At 34.7% G+C, this 19,443-nt stretch overlaps 1 protein-coding gene across 1 annotated transcript in view; it reads left to right on the forward strand.

Annotated features, from left to right (window-relative positions):
- Spdya (speedy/RINGO cell cycle regulator family member A) overlaps window positions 1-19,443 on the forward strand; it is a 35,310-nt gene that overhangs the window by 14,958 nt on the left and 909 nt on the right. Inside the window, exons 5-6 of the mRNA XM_026411873.2 lie at window positions 1,495-1,666; window positions 13,819-14,116. Coding sequence (XP_026267658.1) covers window positions 1,495-1,666; window positions 13,819-14,116 — 470 coding nt within the window. The remainder of the gene's footprint in view (window positions 1-1,494; window positions 1,667-13,818; window positions 14,117-19,443) is intronic.

Below are 19,443 nucleotides of genomic sequence, written 5' to 3' on the forward strand. Positions count from 1 at the left end.
TTTTTCTGACTGCTTTTAATATTTTTTTATCATTAGTTTTGAGCAATGTACTTTGGTATAATTTTCTTCATATCCATTTGGCTTTGAAGATTTATAATTTTCATCAAATTTTTAAAATGTTCAGCCATTATTTCTTTAAATACTTTTCTGCATACCCACTGACTTAAGAGACTCTAATTTCACCTTTATTAGACTTTTGGGGGTTATCCCACATCTAAATGATGCCCTGTTCATGATTTTTGTTCCTTTTTTTCCTCTGTGTATGTCATTTCAAATAGTTTCTGTGCCTTCAATTCACAAATCTTCTATAGAATTTAATCTGCCATTAATTCCAGTATAATTTTCTTCTTCTTTCCTCTTCTTTTTCTCCTGCTCCTTTTTTCCTTCTCCTTCCTCCTCCTCCTCTTTTGCTTCCATTTTCTCCTCCTTCCTCCTTCTTATTCCTCCTCCTCTTTCCTCTTCTTTCCCCTCCCTCCCTCCCTCCCTCCCTCCCTCCCTCCCTCCCTCCCTCCCTCCCTCCCTTCCTTCCTTCCTTCCTTCCTTCCTTTCTTCCTTCCTTCCTTCCTTCCTTCCTATTCTGGCTTCAAACTCGAAATCTTCCTACCTCAGCCTCCCTAATAGCTGGGATTACAGGCTTCATTTAGTATAGTTTCATCGTATTTTCATGTCTAGACACACATTTTCAATGTCTATTTTTTGAGCATATGGATTAATTTTAACTTTAAAAATATTTTTCAGTAGATGAACATAATACCTTTATTTTATTTATTTTTATATGGTGCTGAGGATTGAACCCAGTGTCTCACACATGCCAGGCAAGTCCTCTACAACTGAGCCACAACTCAGCCATAATTTTAACTTTTAATGCCCTTGTCTAGTTTTGGACTGGGTTTCATTGATTGGTTATTCTTATTATGGATTGTTTTCTTTCTTCTGTGCATGCCTGGTCCCTCTCAAATATTTGACAGAATTCTGATCTCCATTCATGTATACAGAAACTACCTGAGTCTAGGGAAAGATTATTTTAAAAAATATTAGGAAACAGTGTTTAACATTCATTCACATAAGCTGGGAACAATGTCTGTTTCTACCAATCAGACTGAAAATTCATAATTTATGAAGTTTTAAGAAAAGAACTCAAGAACTCAGGAAGTTCTTGCCTCAGGTAGTTATCAGTAATTAGCCTCAGACTCAACATTGCTCCAGATACATATAAGAAATAATAAAATCAGGACATGGAAGGATCCAGTTGTTTCCAAGTAACTTAACTGCATCCCAGTATGAAACTTAAGATTTATAGGAGTACAAAAATACCCAGAACCCAACAAGGTAAAATTCCCTGTATCTCTATTTTTGGTATGCCTTTCTTTAAATTATGAGTAAAATTGAACATCTTATATGTGTTTAAAAGCCATTTGTATTTCTTTTTGTTGTTGTTGTTAACTATTCTTCCTGTCCTTGCCCATTTCTTTTTTGGGTTATTGGTCTTATTAGGTATCTGGCTAATACAGTTGAAGAAGATGAGGAAGAATCCAAGTATGAAATTTTTCCGTGGGCTCTAGGGAAAAACTGGAGAAAACTGTTCCCTAATTTCTTAAAGTTAAGGGACCAACTCTGGGATAGAATTGATTATAGGGCTATTGTAAGCAGACGATGCTGTGAGGAGGTAAGGACTTTAAAATGCTTACATATGTAACCTTTGTCTTCTGTTTATTTAATTTTCCTTTCTTTTTAATATGGTTTTAATGTTTCTTTTTTGTTTTGTATATGTAAGCATATATAATAAACCTGACTATTACTATGTCTACCATTTCTGAATTATCTTATTGGTATTTGAATTTGTGTCATAATAATTAAAAATTGTCATTTCTGTTTTTCAGAGCAGGCTACTCCTATAGTACTTTTATTTTAATGTGCTTCTCGTTCCTAGAAGATCACCAATATATTAGGAAAGAGTGGTGTGAGCCTACCAAATTAAATGCTTATTAAGGATTGTAATAACTCTGGAATTGAATCAACAACTTATGCTAAATATGTGATATTTCAAGTTCCCAAGATTGAAGTATATAATTTAAATATTTTTTAAACCCATATCTCTATTCACATAGAATATGTTGTTTCCTTGATGTTAGATTTCAAGGTAAACCAAAAGGACACTAAAAATTTTAAAGTCAATTATTTGATCAAATGTTTTGGTTTTTAATAAAGAAAGCTAATGTTTCAAACTAAAGGAAAATTTGAGAGAAAACTAAATGGAGAACAGTGATCACTGTAAGCTCTTGTACTAGTTTAGAAATTTTGATAAATGTAAGGTAGATTAATTTATCACTAAGTTAATCCTATACAGTTAAATGATTATGGGCCAAAAGGAACCAATTAAAGGACTAGTGGCAAACCTAAGTGAAGACTTCAGTGGTATATCACAGAATTCTGCCTAGAACCAATCTTTTAATTATATTTATTAATGAATGAAGATGAAACAGACATGCATATTTATAGGATAAATTAAGAGGATTGTTGACTCTTGGGAAAAGATTCAGAAATAACTTAAAAGAATACACAGTAAGTCAAGCTTTTACAAGATTAAATTCAGTAGATGAAAAGTTGGATATATGAGGTCCCTTCAAATTAATGGATCCTCATTAAGGAATTTAAATTGGACTCATTCCAATTACAGAGCATTGGAAGAGTCCTGTTTTTCACTTTGTCATTCCCTCCCCAATTTAAGAGTGGATAATTTGCATATCTGTTGACATCCTTATGGACTATATTTGAACACACTAATTTTTTCAAAGTAAATGCTTCAGAACCTGTGAGACACCCAGCTAAAAGAATAGAAGGGGGCTAGCTCTGTTGGTAGAGTGCTTGCCTCAAATGCCCAAGGCCATGGGTTCAATCCCCAGCAACACCAAAAAAGAGAGAGAGAGAAAGAGCGCATGCGCGAGTAGTAGTAACAAGACTCCAGGAGGACTGGCAATACTTTATCTGATGACGGGCCACCCCCTACTTTCTAGACATTTTCACACCAGCAGGGTTAATATACTCTATTAGAACTGGAAACATCTTATCTGCTGTACCAGACTGTAAAAGAGCCAAAGAGAATGCTGTGGCTTAATGGTGTGAACTTTATAATGAAGCTCTGAAAATTACCCATGAATTTCCTCAGTTTTTTCCTTTAGGGGTTGCACAATATGATTGATCTTAATGAATTTTCTTGTGATTGCAAATGGTTATGGTAAAGACTATTAAAGGAGGTCTCACTTGTTTGATGGAGAGGCTCATATGATTTCTAATATTTAATTTGCTCCATTTAAATTTTCATTTACTCAACTTTAGACATTCTAATCTGCATTTTTATTGGAACTGATATATTGACTGTTCTCACCCAAGTCCTTTTATAAACTATTGCCACTCCAGTATGTGGTCAGATAAGATCAGAGTCAGAGCAGTTTACACAACTGCTATTTTACTAATTAAAATTTTTAAATAAAAAATAATGTGAATATAAAAGATTAAAATATTATAGACAGCTGAAAATTTAGTTTTGGAATGGAACTTCCAGGAAGGTTAGACTTAAGCTGCAGAAAAGAGGTAATCATCAGATTATAGCTAAAGTGTTGCATTTGGTTCTGCATACCACACTTGAAGAATATTGAAGAACAAATATATAGAGGAGAGCAACTAGAATAGAGCAGGGTGCTGGGGATGTGGCTCAAGCGGTAGCGTGCTCGCCTGGCATGCGTGCGGCCCGGGTTCGATCCTCAGCACCACATACAGACAAAGATGTTGTGTCCGCCAAATACTAAAAAATAAATATTAAAATTCTCTCTCTCTCTCCCTCTGTCTCACTCTTTAAAAAAAATAGAATAGAGCAGGGTCTTAAAAGAAAAATGTCATATGTAGAATAACAAAAAGTAGAGATCTTTAGTATGAAGAAGAGAAGATTTCGGAAGCTTACTAGCTGCTTTCAGATATTTAAAGTACCATAGCAGGACAGAAAATATATGTGAATTTTCTTTTTGGAATGTAAGCAGAGGATTAAGATCTGTAGATGGAAAACTAAAATTCAGTAATAATCATTCAGTTGTTCTAACAGTTATGTGAAAATGAGATAGACTGTTCGAGAGGCAGTGATTTCTGTCACTGATGACTTTTTAAAAAAAAGCAGTTGATTGTTATAGAGAAGATTCATCCTTTAGGTAAGCAATTAAACTAAAGTTTTTCCTAACTTTAAATTTTCAGAGTTTAAAGGTATATAAATTTTTATTGCTTGAGCTTTTCCTGGGCAAGCTAGCTTGTTCCTTAATGTTTGATAGAACTCATTCATTCATTAAGTACATACTGATTTATTGATTATGTAGTAAGTCTACCAGATCCTTTGTATTGCTTTTAACTTAAAAATGCTTAAAGCAAAAATAGCAATAACATCCATTCATTCTAGGTCATAGAAATATGAATGCATAATTGTTATTGTATCCCTTATGCTTTTTCATATGTCAACATTTAAAAACTGTTTTTAAACTGATAAAGAAAAACACAAAAATTGTACATATTAATGGGATACCATGTGATGTTTCATTACATGATTTCATTGTATAATCAGGTTAGACATATCTATCTCTTCACAAACATTTATCACTTTTAAAAAATATTTATTTTTTAGTTGTAGTTGGATGCAATACATTTATTTTATTTATTTATGTGTGGTGCTGAGGATAGAACCCAGGGCCTTGCACACGCTAGGCTGAGCCACAGCCCAAGCCCCTGCGTTTATCACTTTTTTGGGGCAAAAACATTTCAAAATCCTTTTTTATAAACAAAAAAATCCTTTCTTCTAGCTTTTTGATCAAATAGTTCACCTTATTTAAATCTGCTTAATCCCTTTATCCTCTATCACAATATCTTATTTGTTTCTATAGCACTGAACAGATTTTGTAGTTATTTACTTGCCTATTGTTTAAACTATAAACTGAATATTTTATGAAGTCAAACATGTTACACTTCTAATATCTCCCATTTCTGTTCTCACACTCAATTGGTAACAATAATGCATTCTCTTTAACTGAGAAAATAAAGCAATCAGAAAAGAATGTCAACATACAGCAAATCTGTCATTCTAACTGTATGTTTACCTATATATTCTGCCTCCCTTCAGTATTGTGGAAGAATCATCTTTGCTCCTATCCAAGTCCATTCCCTCTATTTGTGCACTAGATCTCATTTTTTCTTGCTTTTTTCATAACATCACTCCAGTAATCATCTCCTTTTCCAGCATTTCATATTTTGTTTTACTAGACCACTGCCATCAGAATACAGAATTGCTCTAAGATTGTCACCAACTTAAACAAATTAAAAAGTTTCATCCCCCAGCTACATATCTGTGCCCTGCCTCTTTTAATTAAACCCCGTAAAGAGTTTGTACTCTGTCTCTACTTCCTTCCTTTTCATTCTCCTTGAAACTATGTAAAGTCTTCCCCATCATTACACAAAAAGTTTTCAAGGTATCAAATAGTTCTGAATTGCCAAATCTGAAGTTCTTAGCCCTCAACTTAGCAGCAGCTAAGATGTCATTTATCCAGATATTCTCTTCATTTGGTTTCAAGGATATCAGGTTTTTCTTATTCAGGCCTATTTGTCAGTTCCTTTCCACCTCACTAATCTCATTAGAATGCCCCAGGGCTCAGGGTCCTAGGAGAGACTTCTCTCTTCTACTGATAGTACTAATATCATTCATTCCCAAAGCTTTAATGAGGATAGCTAACATCTCTTCCACATCCTGGTCTGCATATCAAATTGCTTGTTCATATTTTATTGCCTAAATAATAACCCAGACTTAACATGTTTAATACTGAACTCCATATTTCTCTACACAGACCTCTAAACCTTCTATTCCTATTGTCATCCATATGTTAGTAAAAAGCAACTAAAACTTTTAGTTGTTCAGGCCAAAAAATTGTTATTGTTGACTCTTTTTTCCTTTGTCTCACATCCATACTTGAAAAAATATCATTTCTTATAAACCCCACCACTAATATCCTACTGTCATCTTTTGCCTTGATTTTTTCCATAACCTTCCCAATGGTCTCTCCTATAACCCTTCTTCCCTGTACTTTAAGAGGTTCATACAGCAACTGAAGTAAATCTTCTAAAAAATAAGTGAATCATGACTCTTTTCATCAAAAGCCCCCAGTGGCTTCTCATCTCATATAGGGTAAAAGGCAAGGTCCTTATGGTTCTATCAGCTCTCCTTTCTTATCATTTGACCTCATCTCCTATCCTTGCCCACTCTACTCCAGCTACACTGGCCTCCTTGCCATACTCTTCAAATACACCAGGCTCATTCCTACCTTAGGTTCTCTGCACTTGCTGTTCTCATTACTTAGAATGCTCTTTCCCTAGAATTGAATATGCTTCACTTCCTCACTACATCCAGGATTATGCTTAAATGTCACCTTAAAGAGATTTTTCCTTATGCTACATAAGGTAATATCTCCCTCAAAGTAGTATTGAAGTGTCTAGAAAGCAACTATCACTATTTTGTTCAGTTGAATTTTGACAAGGTTGCCAAGAGAATTCAATGGGGGACAAATAGTATTTTTTTTTTCAACAAATGGTGCTGGACAACTGTCATGCAAAAGAATGAAGTTGAGTTACCTCCCTTATACTATATATAAAATTTAACTCAAAATGAATCAAAATCCAAATTAAAACTGTAAAACTCTTAAAAGAAAATGTAGTGGTAAATCTTAGTGACCTTGAATTAGGTTTCTTAGATATGAGACCAAAAATACAAGCAACAAAAGAAAATATGGATAAAGTAGATGTCATCAAAATTAAAAACTTTCAGCCAGGCACAGTTGCACACGCCTGTAATCCCAGCAGCTCAGGAGGCTGAGACAGGAGGATTGCAAGTTCAAAGCCAACTTCAGCAACAGTGAGGTGCTAATCAACTCAGTGAAACCCTGTCTTTAAATCAAATACAAAACATGACTGGGATTGTGACTCAGTAGTTGAGTGCCCCTGAGTTCAATCCTCAGACCCCCCTCAAAAAAAAAGTTACAATTTTTGTCCTTTAAAAGATATCAAGTGACTAAGTTAAGGAAATTATATTCCATACTTTAATGGCTATGTCAAAATGAATTCTAATATTATGTATAACTAAAAAGAACCAATAAAAAGGGAAAAAAATAATACAAAGATACCAAGTGAAGAGACAATCCACAAATTGGGAATGGGAGAAATTTTTCTTGCAAATCATTTATTTGATAAGGGAATTGTATCTAGAATATATAAAGATCTCTTGGGACTCAATAATAAAAGAGAACCCAGTTAAAAAACAAAGGAGGGGCTGGGGTTGTGGCTCAGAGTGCGAAGACAAGGGTTCGATCCTCAGCACCATATATAAATAAATAAAATAAAAATATTGTGTTCAACTACTTCTAAAACATAAATATTTTTAAAAAATAGACAAAGGAGCTGAATAGACACTTTTCCAAATAAGATATACAAATGGCAAAAAACACATGGAAAGGTGCTCAAAGTCATTAACTATCAGGGAATCAAAACCACAATGTATAATTATCAATTCACATTCACTAAGGTAGAAACAAAAAGATAAACACACACACACACACACACACACACACACACACACACACACACATATACAAATAGATAGTAAATATTTGCTGGTAGAATGCATGGAATTTAAGGCTTCCAATCCTTTTTTTCACCTTTTTATTCATGAAGTAGAAAAGCATTTTAAAAACCCAATAAATTATAATTTTTCACTGAGCTCACTTTGCATGCCCCTTACTCCAGGGCAGTTAAATAACCTATTTTTGGCTGTTTCAAACAGGTACATTTGAGTCATTGGGGTATAGAGAAGTCAACTACCAGCCAAGCATGGTGGCATGTGCTTGCAGTTCCAGTTACTGGGGAGGCTGAGGCAGGAGGATCACAAGTTTGAAGTCAGCCTGGGCAACTCAGTGAGACCCTATCTGAAAATTAAATTTAAGAAAAAAGAAAAGGCAACTATCTAGTAAACTTTATCCTGTTCTCTTTTTAAGTATTCATTCAACAGTTAGTTTATGAGTAACACATGAAGTTCATTGTTGTGGAGAGGGTTGTTATAAACAATTACATCATTAGCATTCTATGCATTTGGATCTAGCATATTGCTTATCAAAATATTTCTTTAGTCCTATATCCTAAAATGAACTCAAATTGAGATGGCTACAAACTGACTTAAAATAATAATACTTTAAGCAGGGTCCAGTGGTACACACCTGTAATCTCAGTGGCTCTGGTGGCTGAGGCAGGAGGATCACAAGTTCAAAGCCAGTCTCAGCAACACTGAGGTGCTAAGCAACTCAGTGAGACCCTGTCTCTAAATAAAATACAAAATAGGCCTAGGGGAGGTGGCTCAGTGGTTAAGTACCCATGAATTCAATCCCTGATACCAAAAAAAAATAATAATAATAATAATAATAATACTTTACAGTTGCCTAGTGCAACTGTAAAGTTATAAATATTTTCATATAAATTATTTTCTTATTCTCACAAAAATTCCTGTGAGGGTGGTGGCACTCTAATTTTATAGCTAATGAAACTGAATACCAAGAAGATTAGGATTTACTCAAGATCATACAAATAAGTAGCAGAGCCAGAACTTGACTTCATGTTTAATGATTGTCCAGTGTTCTGTTTGCTCTAAGACATCTAGCCTATGTATAAACCTCTAATATTAGTTAGTTTAGAAAAATGCATTTATATTTTATTTTGGGGATTAAGATAGTAGTCTTTTCATTTCAGAGATGAAAAAAACTTGTTTATGTTGTGACTTGTCCATAGCCCTAAAGTTAGTGACAGAGATAACTATACTTACATTCAGCACTTTCCATTATATTCCACTGTCAAAAGATAATGACTTTTATAATTTGTCTCTCTCTCCCTCTCCCCCCAACTGTGCTATATTTTATTACTGGTATGCTTGCTTTCCCCTTTTAGCCCCATTTTCCTTTTTGAGTCCCAGTTTAATGAGTTGGTTTTTTTTTTTTCTTTTTGTCAGCTACCACAAATCTGAAAAATATATGTAAATCTTCTCCAGAACAATGACTATTTCCCTATTTACTCTGAACTTATTTTCTTACGAAAAATAAGAATATCATATTCTTTGAGGTGGAATTTGTTTACCTTGGTGATGTGTTAATTTCTAGACTGATTTACAGATTAGGGAGGATGCCTATACAATGAGAGAGGAATATTCTAATTCCAACCTCTTTCATGCATCATGGAAGACAGCAAATTGAGAGGAAGTTTTCCTGGATTCCACTTATGTTCCATAGTCTGGATGCCACAATATCATTATAGCCAAGTTCTGTTAGTGTCTACTTGACTCCAGATTAAGAATTCAGAAAGCAGTGAAGTAAACAGTGTTTTCATTTTATTTTTATTTTTTTAAATATTTATTTTTTAGGTGTAGACGGACACAATACAATGCCTTTATTTTTATGTGGTGCTGAGGATTGAACAGAGTCCCACCCATACTAGGGGAGCACTCTACCACTGAGCCACAATCCCAGCCCCAAAAGCTTTTTTTGTGTGTGTGGTGCTGGGGATTGAACCCAGGGTCTTATGCATGCGAGGCAAGCACTCTACCAACTGAGCTATATCCCCAGCCCTGTAAACAGTGTTTTTAGAACAGAACAGAATAGTGTAGTAGATAGCATGAAGCAAGGATGTGAACTAGATAGCAGTACTTAAGAAAATGAAATCAATGTTAGAAATGTTACAGAATTATAATTGTCATTACTTGGTGACTAGTTGAATATAGGGCACGTGAGAGAAGGAGCTGTTAGTTTCACATCTTTATAGGAGGAGTGAATCTATGCAAGAAGAGTGATGCATTCCATGAGGGAAATAGTGAAGTGAACTGAAGCAATCGGGAAGATAAGGAATCTGCTATTTAGACATTTTAAGGTGATAACTGGACAATTAGATGGTCAATGGTATGGTAAGATAAGTCATTACATGTAAGTGTTGTTTAAAGTAGTTAGCCGGATGCAGTGTCACACCTGTAATCCCAATGGCTTGGCAGGAGGATTGCAAGTTCAAAGCCAGCCTCAGCAAAAGTGAGGCGCTAAGCAACTCAGTGAGACCCTGTCTCTGAATAAAATACAAAGTAGAGCTGGGGATGTGGCTCAGTTGAAAACTTCCCTCTGAGTTCAATCCCTAGTACCTAAACAAAAATAAAAATAAATAAATCATAATAGTTAATTTAACACTTTGAGGATCTGCCATGTGCTGCCATATGTACTGCATGTGTATTATTTCCCACAGCCATTCTTAGAGCTAACTAGTTAATTCCAGATAAGAAAGCTAAGCCCGGGACTGGGGTTGTGGCTCAGTGGTAGATGTGAGGCCCTGGGTTTGATCCTCAGCACCAAATAAAGATAAATAAATAAATGTATTTTGTCCATTTACATCTAAAAAATATTTAAAAAGAAAAAAAAAAGCTAAGGCAGAGTGAATTCTCCAAGGGCACATAATTAGTAAAGAAGCACACCAGTATTCAAATTAAACAGTCTTAACTCCAGAGTCAGTACTTTTAATACTTATACTACCTCTTGAGATCAGAGAAGTAAAAAGGGAAAAACAGAGAGCCTGTAAAAACAGTATTAAATTTTAGAAACACCAGCAAAAGACACAACAACAAGAAAAAAACCCAAATCACTAAAAATGACAGAAGTGTAAGTTAAATGAAAAAAGGAGAAAAATGTTTCTTAAAGTCAACTGCCACCAATGCCTTAGAGAAGTCATTTTCCTAGCATTTGAAAACTGCACATCTTCAAAAGATAACCCTATAACCCAGAAAGTTATGTGATTTTTTCCAAAGTTAAGAATTATGTTTTGGGGGCTGGGGTTGTGGCTCAGTGGTAGAGCACTCGTCTTTCACGTGCGAGACCCTGAGTTTGATCCTCAGCACCACATAAAAATAAATAAGTGATATAAAAGTATTGTGTTCAACTAAAACTAACAAATATTTAAAAAAAGAATTATGTTTTGTTTTGGACTAACTCTATTATCTTGACCCTAGTAATTTTATTTTTAATTCACTGTTGTTATTCAAGTAAGTATATGTGTGTAAATATAAATATGTAGACATGTTAGAAAGTAAGTGTGGCTATGTATTTTTTAACTGAGTTGGCATGGAAAGATACTATGATATGTCATTTATTGCAAAAATAAGTTTACCAAACTTTCCATTTAGTAATGGAAATTGCTATCAGTTTCCCTTCACTCTTCTCACCAAGCTTTGTTGTAGGACTACTACAAAACTCAACGTTGTTTAAGGTGTGTAATGTCAGTGAGCTTATTTTTCTCTATCATTTGAGAACTAGATACTTACATGCTAAAATCCCTAAAGTAGCATTAATATTATGACAAGAAAACTTGAAAGCTGAAGTTTATTTATTTATTTATTTTTAATATTTTTTAGTTGCTGATAGATCTTTATTTTTTTGGTACTAAGAATCTAACCCAGTGCCTCACACATACCAGGCACGTGCGCTACCACTGAGCCTCAGCCCCAGCCCAGAAGTTACATATACACATTATGTTTTATGGTAGTCTACATATCTAAAAGGATTTTTAATCCTTTTAGATATGTAGACCTTGTTATGTATTCCTTTTAGTTATGTAGACCTTGTACTGGGTCTTCAGGGAGAAGTAACTAAGACTAAGGGAAAGGACAGTCCAGATGTGTGAAATAGAGATACAGAAGTATTGAGGGAAAAGTAATTAAAATGCAAAAAATAAGAAATTCTAATATTCTTACTTCCTCACTTTAGATTTAAACCTAGTTTTACATTGTTACAGAAATGTTATATACAAAATATCTTCATTTGCTTCTACTTTTTAAAATAATATAACTTTTTACATGTTGAAAACTTTTTTTGAAGGATTTAAGAAGTGAGTTATAAAGTGAATTCAATTCTAAAATATATTTTAAAAATAACAGGAAACTAGGGTCTGGGGCTGTAGCTCAGTGGTGAAGCGCTTGCCTAGCACATTTGAGGCACTGGGTTCGGATCCTCAGCACCACATAAAAATAAAGAAATAAAACAAAGGTATGCTGTCCATCTATAACTGTAAAAATAAAAGAAATTTAAAAAAATAATAGAAGGCTGGAATGGTAGCTCAGTGATAGAGTAGTTGTACATTCTTGAGGCCCTGAGTTGGTTCCCCAGCACTAAAAAAGCATACTATTAGCACAGTATTCTTTATGTCATTATCTTGGGGAGTTATAGTAACGCAATTTTTTGAAGAAACTATTCTAAATTTGTTTTTTCTTAAAGGTTTTTACTTTTAACAGCAAAACCCTTTCTTTCCAAACAAAAATTATACACACAATCCCCAAAATTGAGTTGATTTGCCTGTTGTCTTCCCTTGTCCCTCCTGGTATCCCTAAAATACCTCTGAAACCTTAGGGCTCTCCAAACAATTTGATAATCACTGGTCGAAACATTGGTTATTGATATGTTGTAGATTTCATGAGGTTCCCTGGTTGACTTTTTAAATGGCTATCATCTGCCAGTAAATGGCTATCATTTGCCAGATGTCTACTATGTGGTAAGGAGTTTACACACCTATCTCATCCAATCTCAGAACAACCCATGGGATAGATACCATCCTCATTTTAGAGAAGAAATTGGGGCTCATAAAGGTTAAATAACTAGGTCAGTATCACACAGCTAGAAGTGGCAGAGCCAGGATAAGAAACTTAAAGTCTACCCTGACTGTAAAGTCCATGTTTTGTTTAATAAGCCTTATAGAACAAAGTTTGATAGTGAAGGACTCTTAAATACTTTATAGGTAATCTCATCTATTGCTCATAATGGCCCTCTTATTCTCATATTACAGATAAGAAACTGAGGAACAAAGAGATAATTTACTTTTGTTGTTATTCACCATATCCTTTCCTAATTACAAATTTTAGACTAGTCTAACATATACACATTTGAGAACCTTAATTTTTTTTTAACCCAGCACATTCCAAAGTTAAGAATCATGTTTTGTTTTGGGCTAACTATATTATCTTTCCTAAACTTAAAACATTCAAATTTTTGAAAACAAACACCCTAACAACCTGGAAGTTTGTTTCAATTCTGTTTCTTGTTTGACATTATTTAAATACTATGTCAGTATCTGAAGATATTTTGTTGCCGTTTTAAAATTGGTAACTTAGATTTTAGATTTTTTTTTTTTTTTTTTTTTTTTTTTGGTACCAGGGAGTGAACTCAAGGGTACCTGAACACTGAGCCATATCCCCAGCCCTATTTTTTTGTTTTATTTAGAGACAGGGTCTCACTAAGTTGCTTAATGCCTCACTTTTTGCTGAGGCTGGCTCTAAACTCTTGATTCTTCAGTCTCAGCTTCCGGAACTGCTGGGATTACAGGTGTGCACCCAGCACCTGGCTGGTAACTTAGATTTTTATCTCAGAAATGGCTGAGGTTCTTTTTTTTTTTTTTTTTTTTGGTTTTGTTTTAGATTGTACTCAGAGGTGCTTTTAACACTGCAATACATTGCAAGCCTTAATTTTTATTTTTTCAATTTTGAGACAGGGTCTTACCAAGTTACTGAGGCTGGCCATGAATTTATGGTCCCTCCTGCCTCAGGCTCTCAAGTTGGTGGAATTATAGGCATGTACCAACACACCTGGCAGAAGTGGCTGTTCTTCAGTTAAATTTTTGTATACTTTATTTTAATAAATTTAAAAATCTTATTAAATTCTAAAAGTAAGCTTTCCATTACAGGTTATGGCCATTGCACCAACTCATTATATCTGGCAACGAGAACGCTCTGTGCACCACAGTGGAGCTGTAAGAAACTACGACAGAGATGAAGTTCAACTGCCCCGGGGACCTAGTGCCACACCAGTAGATTGTTCACTCTGTGGTAAAAAAGGAAGATATGTTAGACTGGGATTGTCTTCATCATCATCTTCATCCAGTGACACAGGAGAGCTGATGGAAAAACACTCTCGGGAATCACACAACTCATTATCAAAGGACATAATAGGTGCTCCTTCTCATGCTTATAGCTATTCTCAAGGTATGATTTAGTGATAAGACAGAAATAGATTTATGCATGTTATTTATTGAGTTCTAGTCAGTCCTTACAGGTAGGGATATATGATTATTTATATATTACAAATAATTAAATTAGTTTGAAAGTTTTCCCCTTTTCAGTTACTACTTTTGTCTTGTGTCCTTATGTTTTATGGTAGTCTACATAACTAAAAGGATTTTTAATGACATATGTTAAATTGAGAACTAATGCACTATAAGCATTAAGTATTACAGCCTGAACCATTTCTTTGAAATGTTTATTCAAAAAGGATTTCAAGATAAAAATAAATTTACTTTTAATATTACCATCTAACTATTGGCTTCCTTCTATATACTTTTTCATTTCTAACAAAATTAGAAGTATACCATATCTAAGCCAACTTTTTTTTCATTTATCATAAAGCATCTTCCTATGTCATCATGTAGTCTCTGAAAGTCTTATTTTTAATCCTGACATGGAACAAGTGCCCTAATTTATGTGCATATTTCATTTTTGATGAGATTTAAGTGCTTTGAACAATGGTATCTTATATTAATTAGAAAGTAATTATATTAACTGGGAATATAACCACACTATATTTTTCAAGTTATTTTTATACATATAGTATTTCTCTGGCATTTCTAATTGGAAATAGTACTAGAAAAAATATTCTAAAATATGAATCTTCATTACTTATAAAAGCTTTCCTCCAGATTTTTTTTTCTTCTTTTTTTTTTTTTTTGTGTGTGTGTGTGTGCGCGCGCGCTCGCAGGGTACTGGTGATTGAACCAAAGGCCCTCTACCACTGAGCACACCCCCAGCCCTTTTTATTTTATTGAGACAGTACTGACAAGTCCCTGAAGCGGGCTTTCAACGTGTGATCCTCCTGATTGAGTCCCCTGAGTTGCTGGGATTACAAGTGTGCATCTGGCTGTTTCTTCCAGATTTTCACCCATCTGAAGATAGGATTGACAGGTTTCTTATAATTCTGTTTAACTCTATCATAAGAAATTAACTGACCTGGATTACTTCAGAATTTTACCTATTTTTATCCCAGCTTTACTAAAGGAGAAACTAGACTCTAGACACTAGAAAGTAGAGGTTGTGTCCCAGAGTTCCCTGGCCATAGTAATCATTCAACAAACTTGACTGACAGTATAACACCTCAAGCATAATTTTTGTTGTTTTACTCATATTTGAAAGTAAATAGGGTCTACCATGGTCTTTCTTTGGTATTCATAATAGGTAAGACGAACTGAATTTTTAAAATGTCCCAGGTGCCGAGAGTAATCATTTTATATTCATAATATCATTTAATATTCACAGACAACCATATGGTAAATACTGTTCTCTCTACTTGGCAGATAAGGAAATTGAGGCTTAGAGAAGATAAATAATTTGCCCAAGTTAGTGAACTCCAGTTTCTGGCTCAAGACTAGAGCCAGAATTCCTAACTATTATGCTGTGCTGCCCCTTTAATAAAATTCTGCCTTCAGCATAAAAATAAACTGTAAATAAGCCTTTAGCAGACTGCTAAGGAAGTGGAGAAAGCATTGAGAATTGAGTCCTTCATGAATGATTGAATGGAATGACTTCACTCAACAATTTTGAACAGGTTTTACAGAAAGAGGAACAGAAACAGTATATTTTATTCAGACTAGTCCCTGTAGATATCAACAGTAGTATATACTACATTCCAAAACTTGTCATCTCAACAGGAAATTGGAGCGCACACAGGGAGTTAAGGGGCTCTGCCAGTCAGTATGCTTTGATAAAAACAGGTGTTTGAGGGACTGTGGACAAAAGAGGGGTATTAGGGAAGTTGTAGAAGGAAATGTGTTTTCATCTTGTTCTACCACTGGTTTATTCTGAGTGTTTATTCAAGGTTAATTGGAACCTTGACAAAGAAAAATTATTGATCTCACATACATTTGACCAGTCAAAATCTACATTTTCCTCCAATAACTTAACAAGAGTGAGCTAACTGGGGAGAAAGTTAAGAGTTTAGGGAAAGAAACACATGCCTAAGTAGATGCTGATTTCCAACAGTGTAAAAATTTTTTCCTACAGTCTATATAATGTTGGAATCAATCATGTTGGTTATAGTTGCAGAAAACTCAATCCAGCCATTCACCCAGAGGGATACAAAGAGCTGATGCTCTGTTCCAGGTTTGTATGCTAAACCTTAGCATAGGTAGTTATCAATGCTTCCGAGTTTCCTTCAAACAAAAGAAAGCAACGCCTCAATTTTCGGGTGAAAACATGTTTTTCTATCTTTAATTTTTTTTCCTTAAAAATGTTCCAAAAGAGCCAGGCATGATGGCTCATGCTCGTAATCTCAGTGACTCAGGAGGCTGAGGCAGGAGGATCACAAGTTTGAGGCCAGACTCAAATCATCTGAAACCATCTCAGAAACTAAATAGGACTGGGGATATAGCCCAGAGGTAAAGCATTCCTAGGTTCAATCTCCAGAATCCCACTCCCCCAGAAAAATTCAAAAAAACAAATTTGAATTGCCTGTGATACTTAGAAATGTTTTTCACTTGAAAGGTAAAATGAAACTGTCAAAACATTTCACTTTTGGGAAGGAAGATAGATGAGATCTTCTTTATGATTTACATACAACACAATCACCAATCTCATTTAAAACCAATCCCCCAAGAAATCCTGAAATGGTATTACATTATTCTTTTTACTGATGAAAAAATAAGCACCAAAAAAGTCACACCATTACCAGGTAAAACAATACCAACAGAAACCAAGATTAGAACCCAGTTGTATCTAAATACACACTTTTTTTTTTTTTTTTTTTTTTGCTATGGGAGATTGAACCCAGAGCCTTACACAGGCTAATGCTCTACCATGGAGCTACATCCTCAGTCCCCACAGCACTTTTTTATACTAACCAAACTATTATTGTTTCTCTTTATGCTATGGTAAGCTACATGACACCTAAGCTGGTCCAAGTGAAACATGGGATGCATTATTATGTATTATCTGAGGACCCCTCAGATTTTAGAATGAAGCCCAGGGATAAAATTATACCAAGCCTTAGTACTGGTGCAAAGCAGGCAGAGAACAGTCCAACTGATAATTATACTCAAATAATTTTTCTCAAAAATACATACTATTTTGTGCTTTCCTATTTATTTTGTCATTACCCTTGTTATAGTCATACAGGTTGAAAATCCTTACACTTAATGAAGACATAATCAGCGTATATAAATTAATGATGTAGCTGGACATGGTGGTACACACCTCTAAATCCCAGCTATTTAGGAGGCAGAAGCAGAAGATTACAAGTTGTGAGGCCAGCCTGGGCAACTTAGTGAGACCGTATCTCAAACTAAAAAAATAAAGGGGCTGGGGACATAGCTCACAGGCAGAATGTTTCTGGGCTTAATTCCTAGTATCACTAAAAATAAAACAAAACTTTATGTATTACTATGAAATCATTGACTTAACAGGCTTTTTTCTCCCTTTAAATACTCAGACACCAAAGACAGTTTAACATTTTTGTGTGTGTGTGTCTTGCCCTGGGGACCAAACCTAAGGCCTTGAGCATGGTAGTCAAGCACTCTACCAATGGAGCTACATCCCTATCTCTTTATAAAAATCTTCTTTTGAGGCAGGCACAGCAGTGCACACCTGTAATCCCAGCTACTCTCAAGGTTGAGGCAGAAGGATCACAAATTCAAAGCCAGCACCAGCCACTTGTAGAAACCCAAAAAAATTAAAAATAAAAAAAAGGTAGGGCTGGGGTTGTAGCTCAGTGGTAGAGCATTTGCCTAGCACACGAGACACTGGGTTTGATCCTCAGCACCACATAAAAATAAATACAGCTTAAAAAAAGGACTAAGGAAGAAACTTAGTGGTAAAGTGCCCCCTGGTTTAAATCCCTAGTACAATATATACATATATACTTTTGAGAGTGTCTTAGTAAATTGTGTGCAGGCTGGTCCCAAACTTTCTACACCCGCCTCCCGCACCCAGTAGCTGAGATTACTGGTGCAGGACACTGACCTGACTTAACTTTCTTCTAGTATCTCCTTTTATATAACCATGAAACATTCAGAAATTCCTGCTATCTCTGAAATATAAGGTTCAAAATCAAAGCCTTCTACAATTCAAGAATTATATACCTAAATCTTCCCCTTAGAACAACCAAGACAACAGATGAAACTATATGATCCAGTAGGCTTAAAGCCATCAAACTTATTTACCAACTTCTGTCTGGGAAAGGTGGAGCAAGACCTGAAAAGCAATGGGAGGACAGTTTTAAGTCATCCCAGATCTCTAAGAGTTTACAGTATGATATCTCAGAGTCAGGCTTGGACATAGAAAATTAACATTACAAAACATCTGTATTATAAACCAGTTTGTCAACATTCTCAGTGGACTGAAGAAAAGGCTTAAACTGGGACTTGATTAATTTTATAAATGAATTCTTACTTGCTTGGTCTTCGACTCATATTTAGAATGGAAACCACATAAGAGAGGTCTTGTTCAATTCCATATCTACTGAACACATTGTACTGAAGAGAAGTTAGTGTCCTACATAAAACAGAATTAAAGGACAGCACATTCCTTTGCTCTTAATCCTGCCCCTCTACAAGTAGACAATTAGAACCTGACACATAATGGGCATTTGAAACTATAGTTATGCAGAAATATAACATCAAAAGAATACTCTCCTCTAGGTGCAATCAGTTCTCAGATGTAACTAGAGTGATTTTTTTTTTTCCAAAACACAACTCTAAGCCTATTATACTTTACTTAATTCAATCTTTCAATGGTACTCCATTTTTTCTTAGGATAGACAAATTCTTCAAAATGCCAGAAGATCCTACATGATCTGATCCCTATGTACCTTTTAGTCTTTTTCACTCACCTCTAGCATCACTGGCCCTTTTCTCATTTTCCCTGCCTAGTCAATAATTATTTACCATTCAGGTCTCAGTTCAAGTGCTGCCCCTATTATGTCTATTCATAGTACCCTCCATTTCTATGGAACATTTATTATAGTTTTATTTTTATATTTGTGTAGTTGTTTATTATCTGGCTCTATTATGGACCATAAACCCTGTAAAGCAGGTTTTTAGGTTAAAATTCTCCACATTCTATAAACTGTTATAAAAATTTTTTTACACACACACACACATATACACTAATATATATAATCACATATAATCTTTTTAAAAAAATAGTTATAACCTATGGGACAAATCCAGGAATAATAGCATTTATCTGCCCAGGCAATCCTATTTCAAGACAACAACTCAGTCTCTTAATCTTATCCATAAAATATGGATAACTTTAAAGATGAGTTG

This window comes from Urocitellus parryii, chromosome 12, assembly GCF_045843805.1.
Source record: "Urocitellus parryii isolate mUroPar1 chromosome 12, mUroPar1.hap1, whole genome shotgun sequence".
NCBI classification, from domain to species: Eukaryota; Metazoa; Chordata; class Mammalia; order Rodentia; family Sciuridae; genus Urocitellus; species Urocitellus parryii.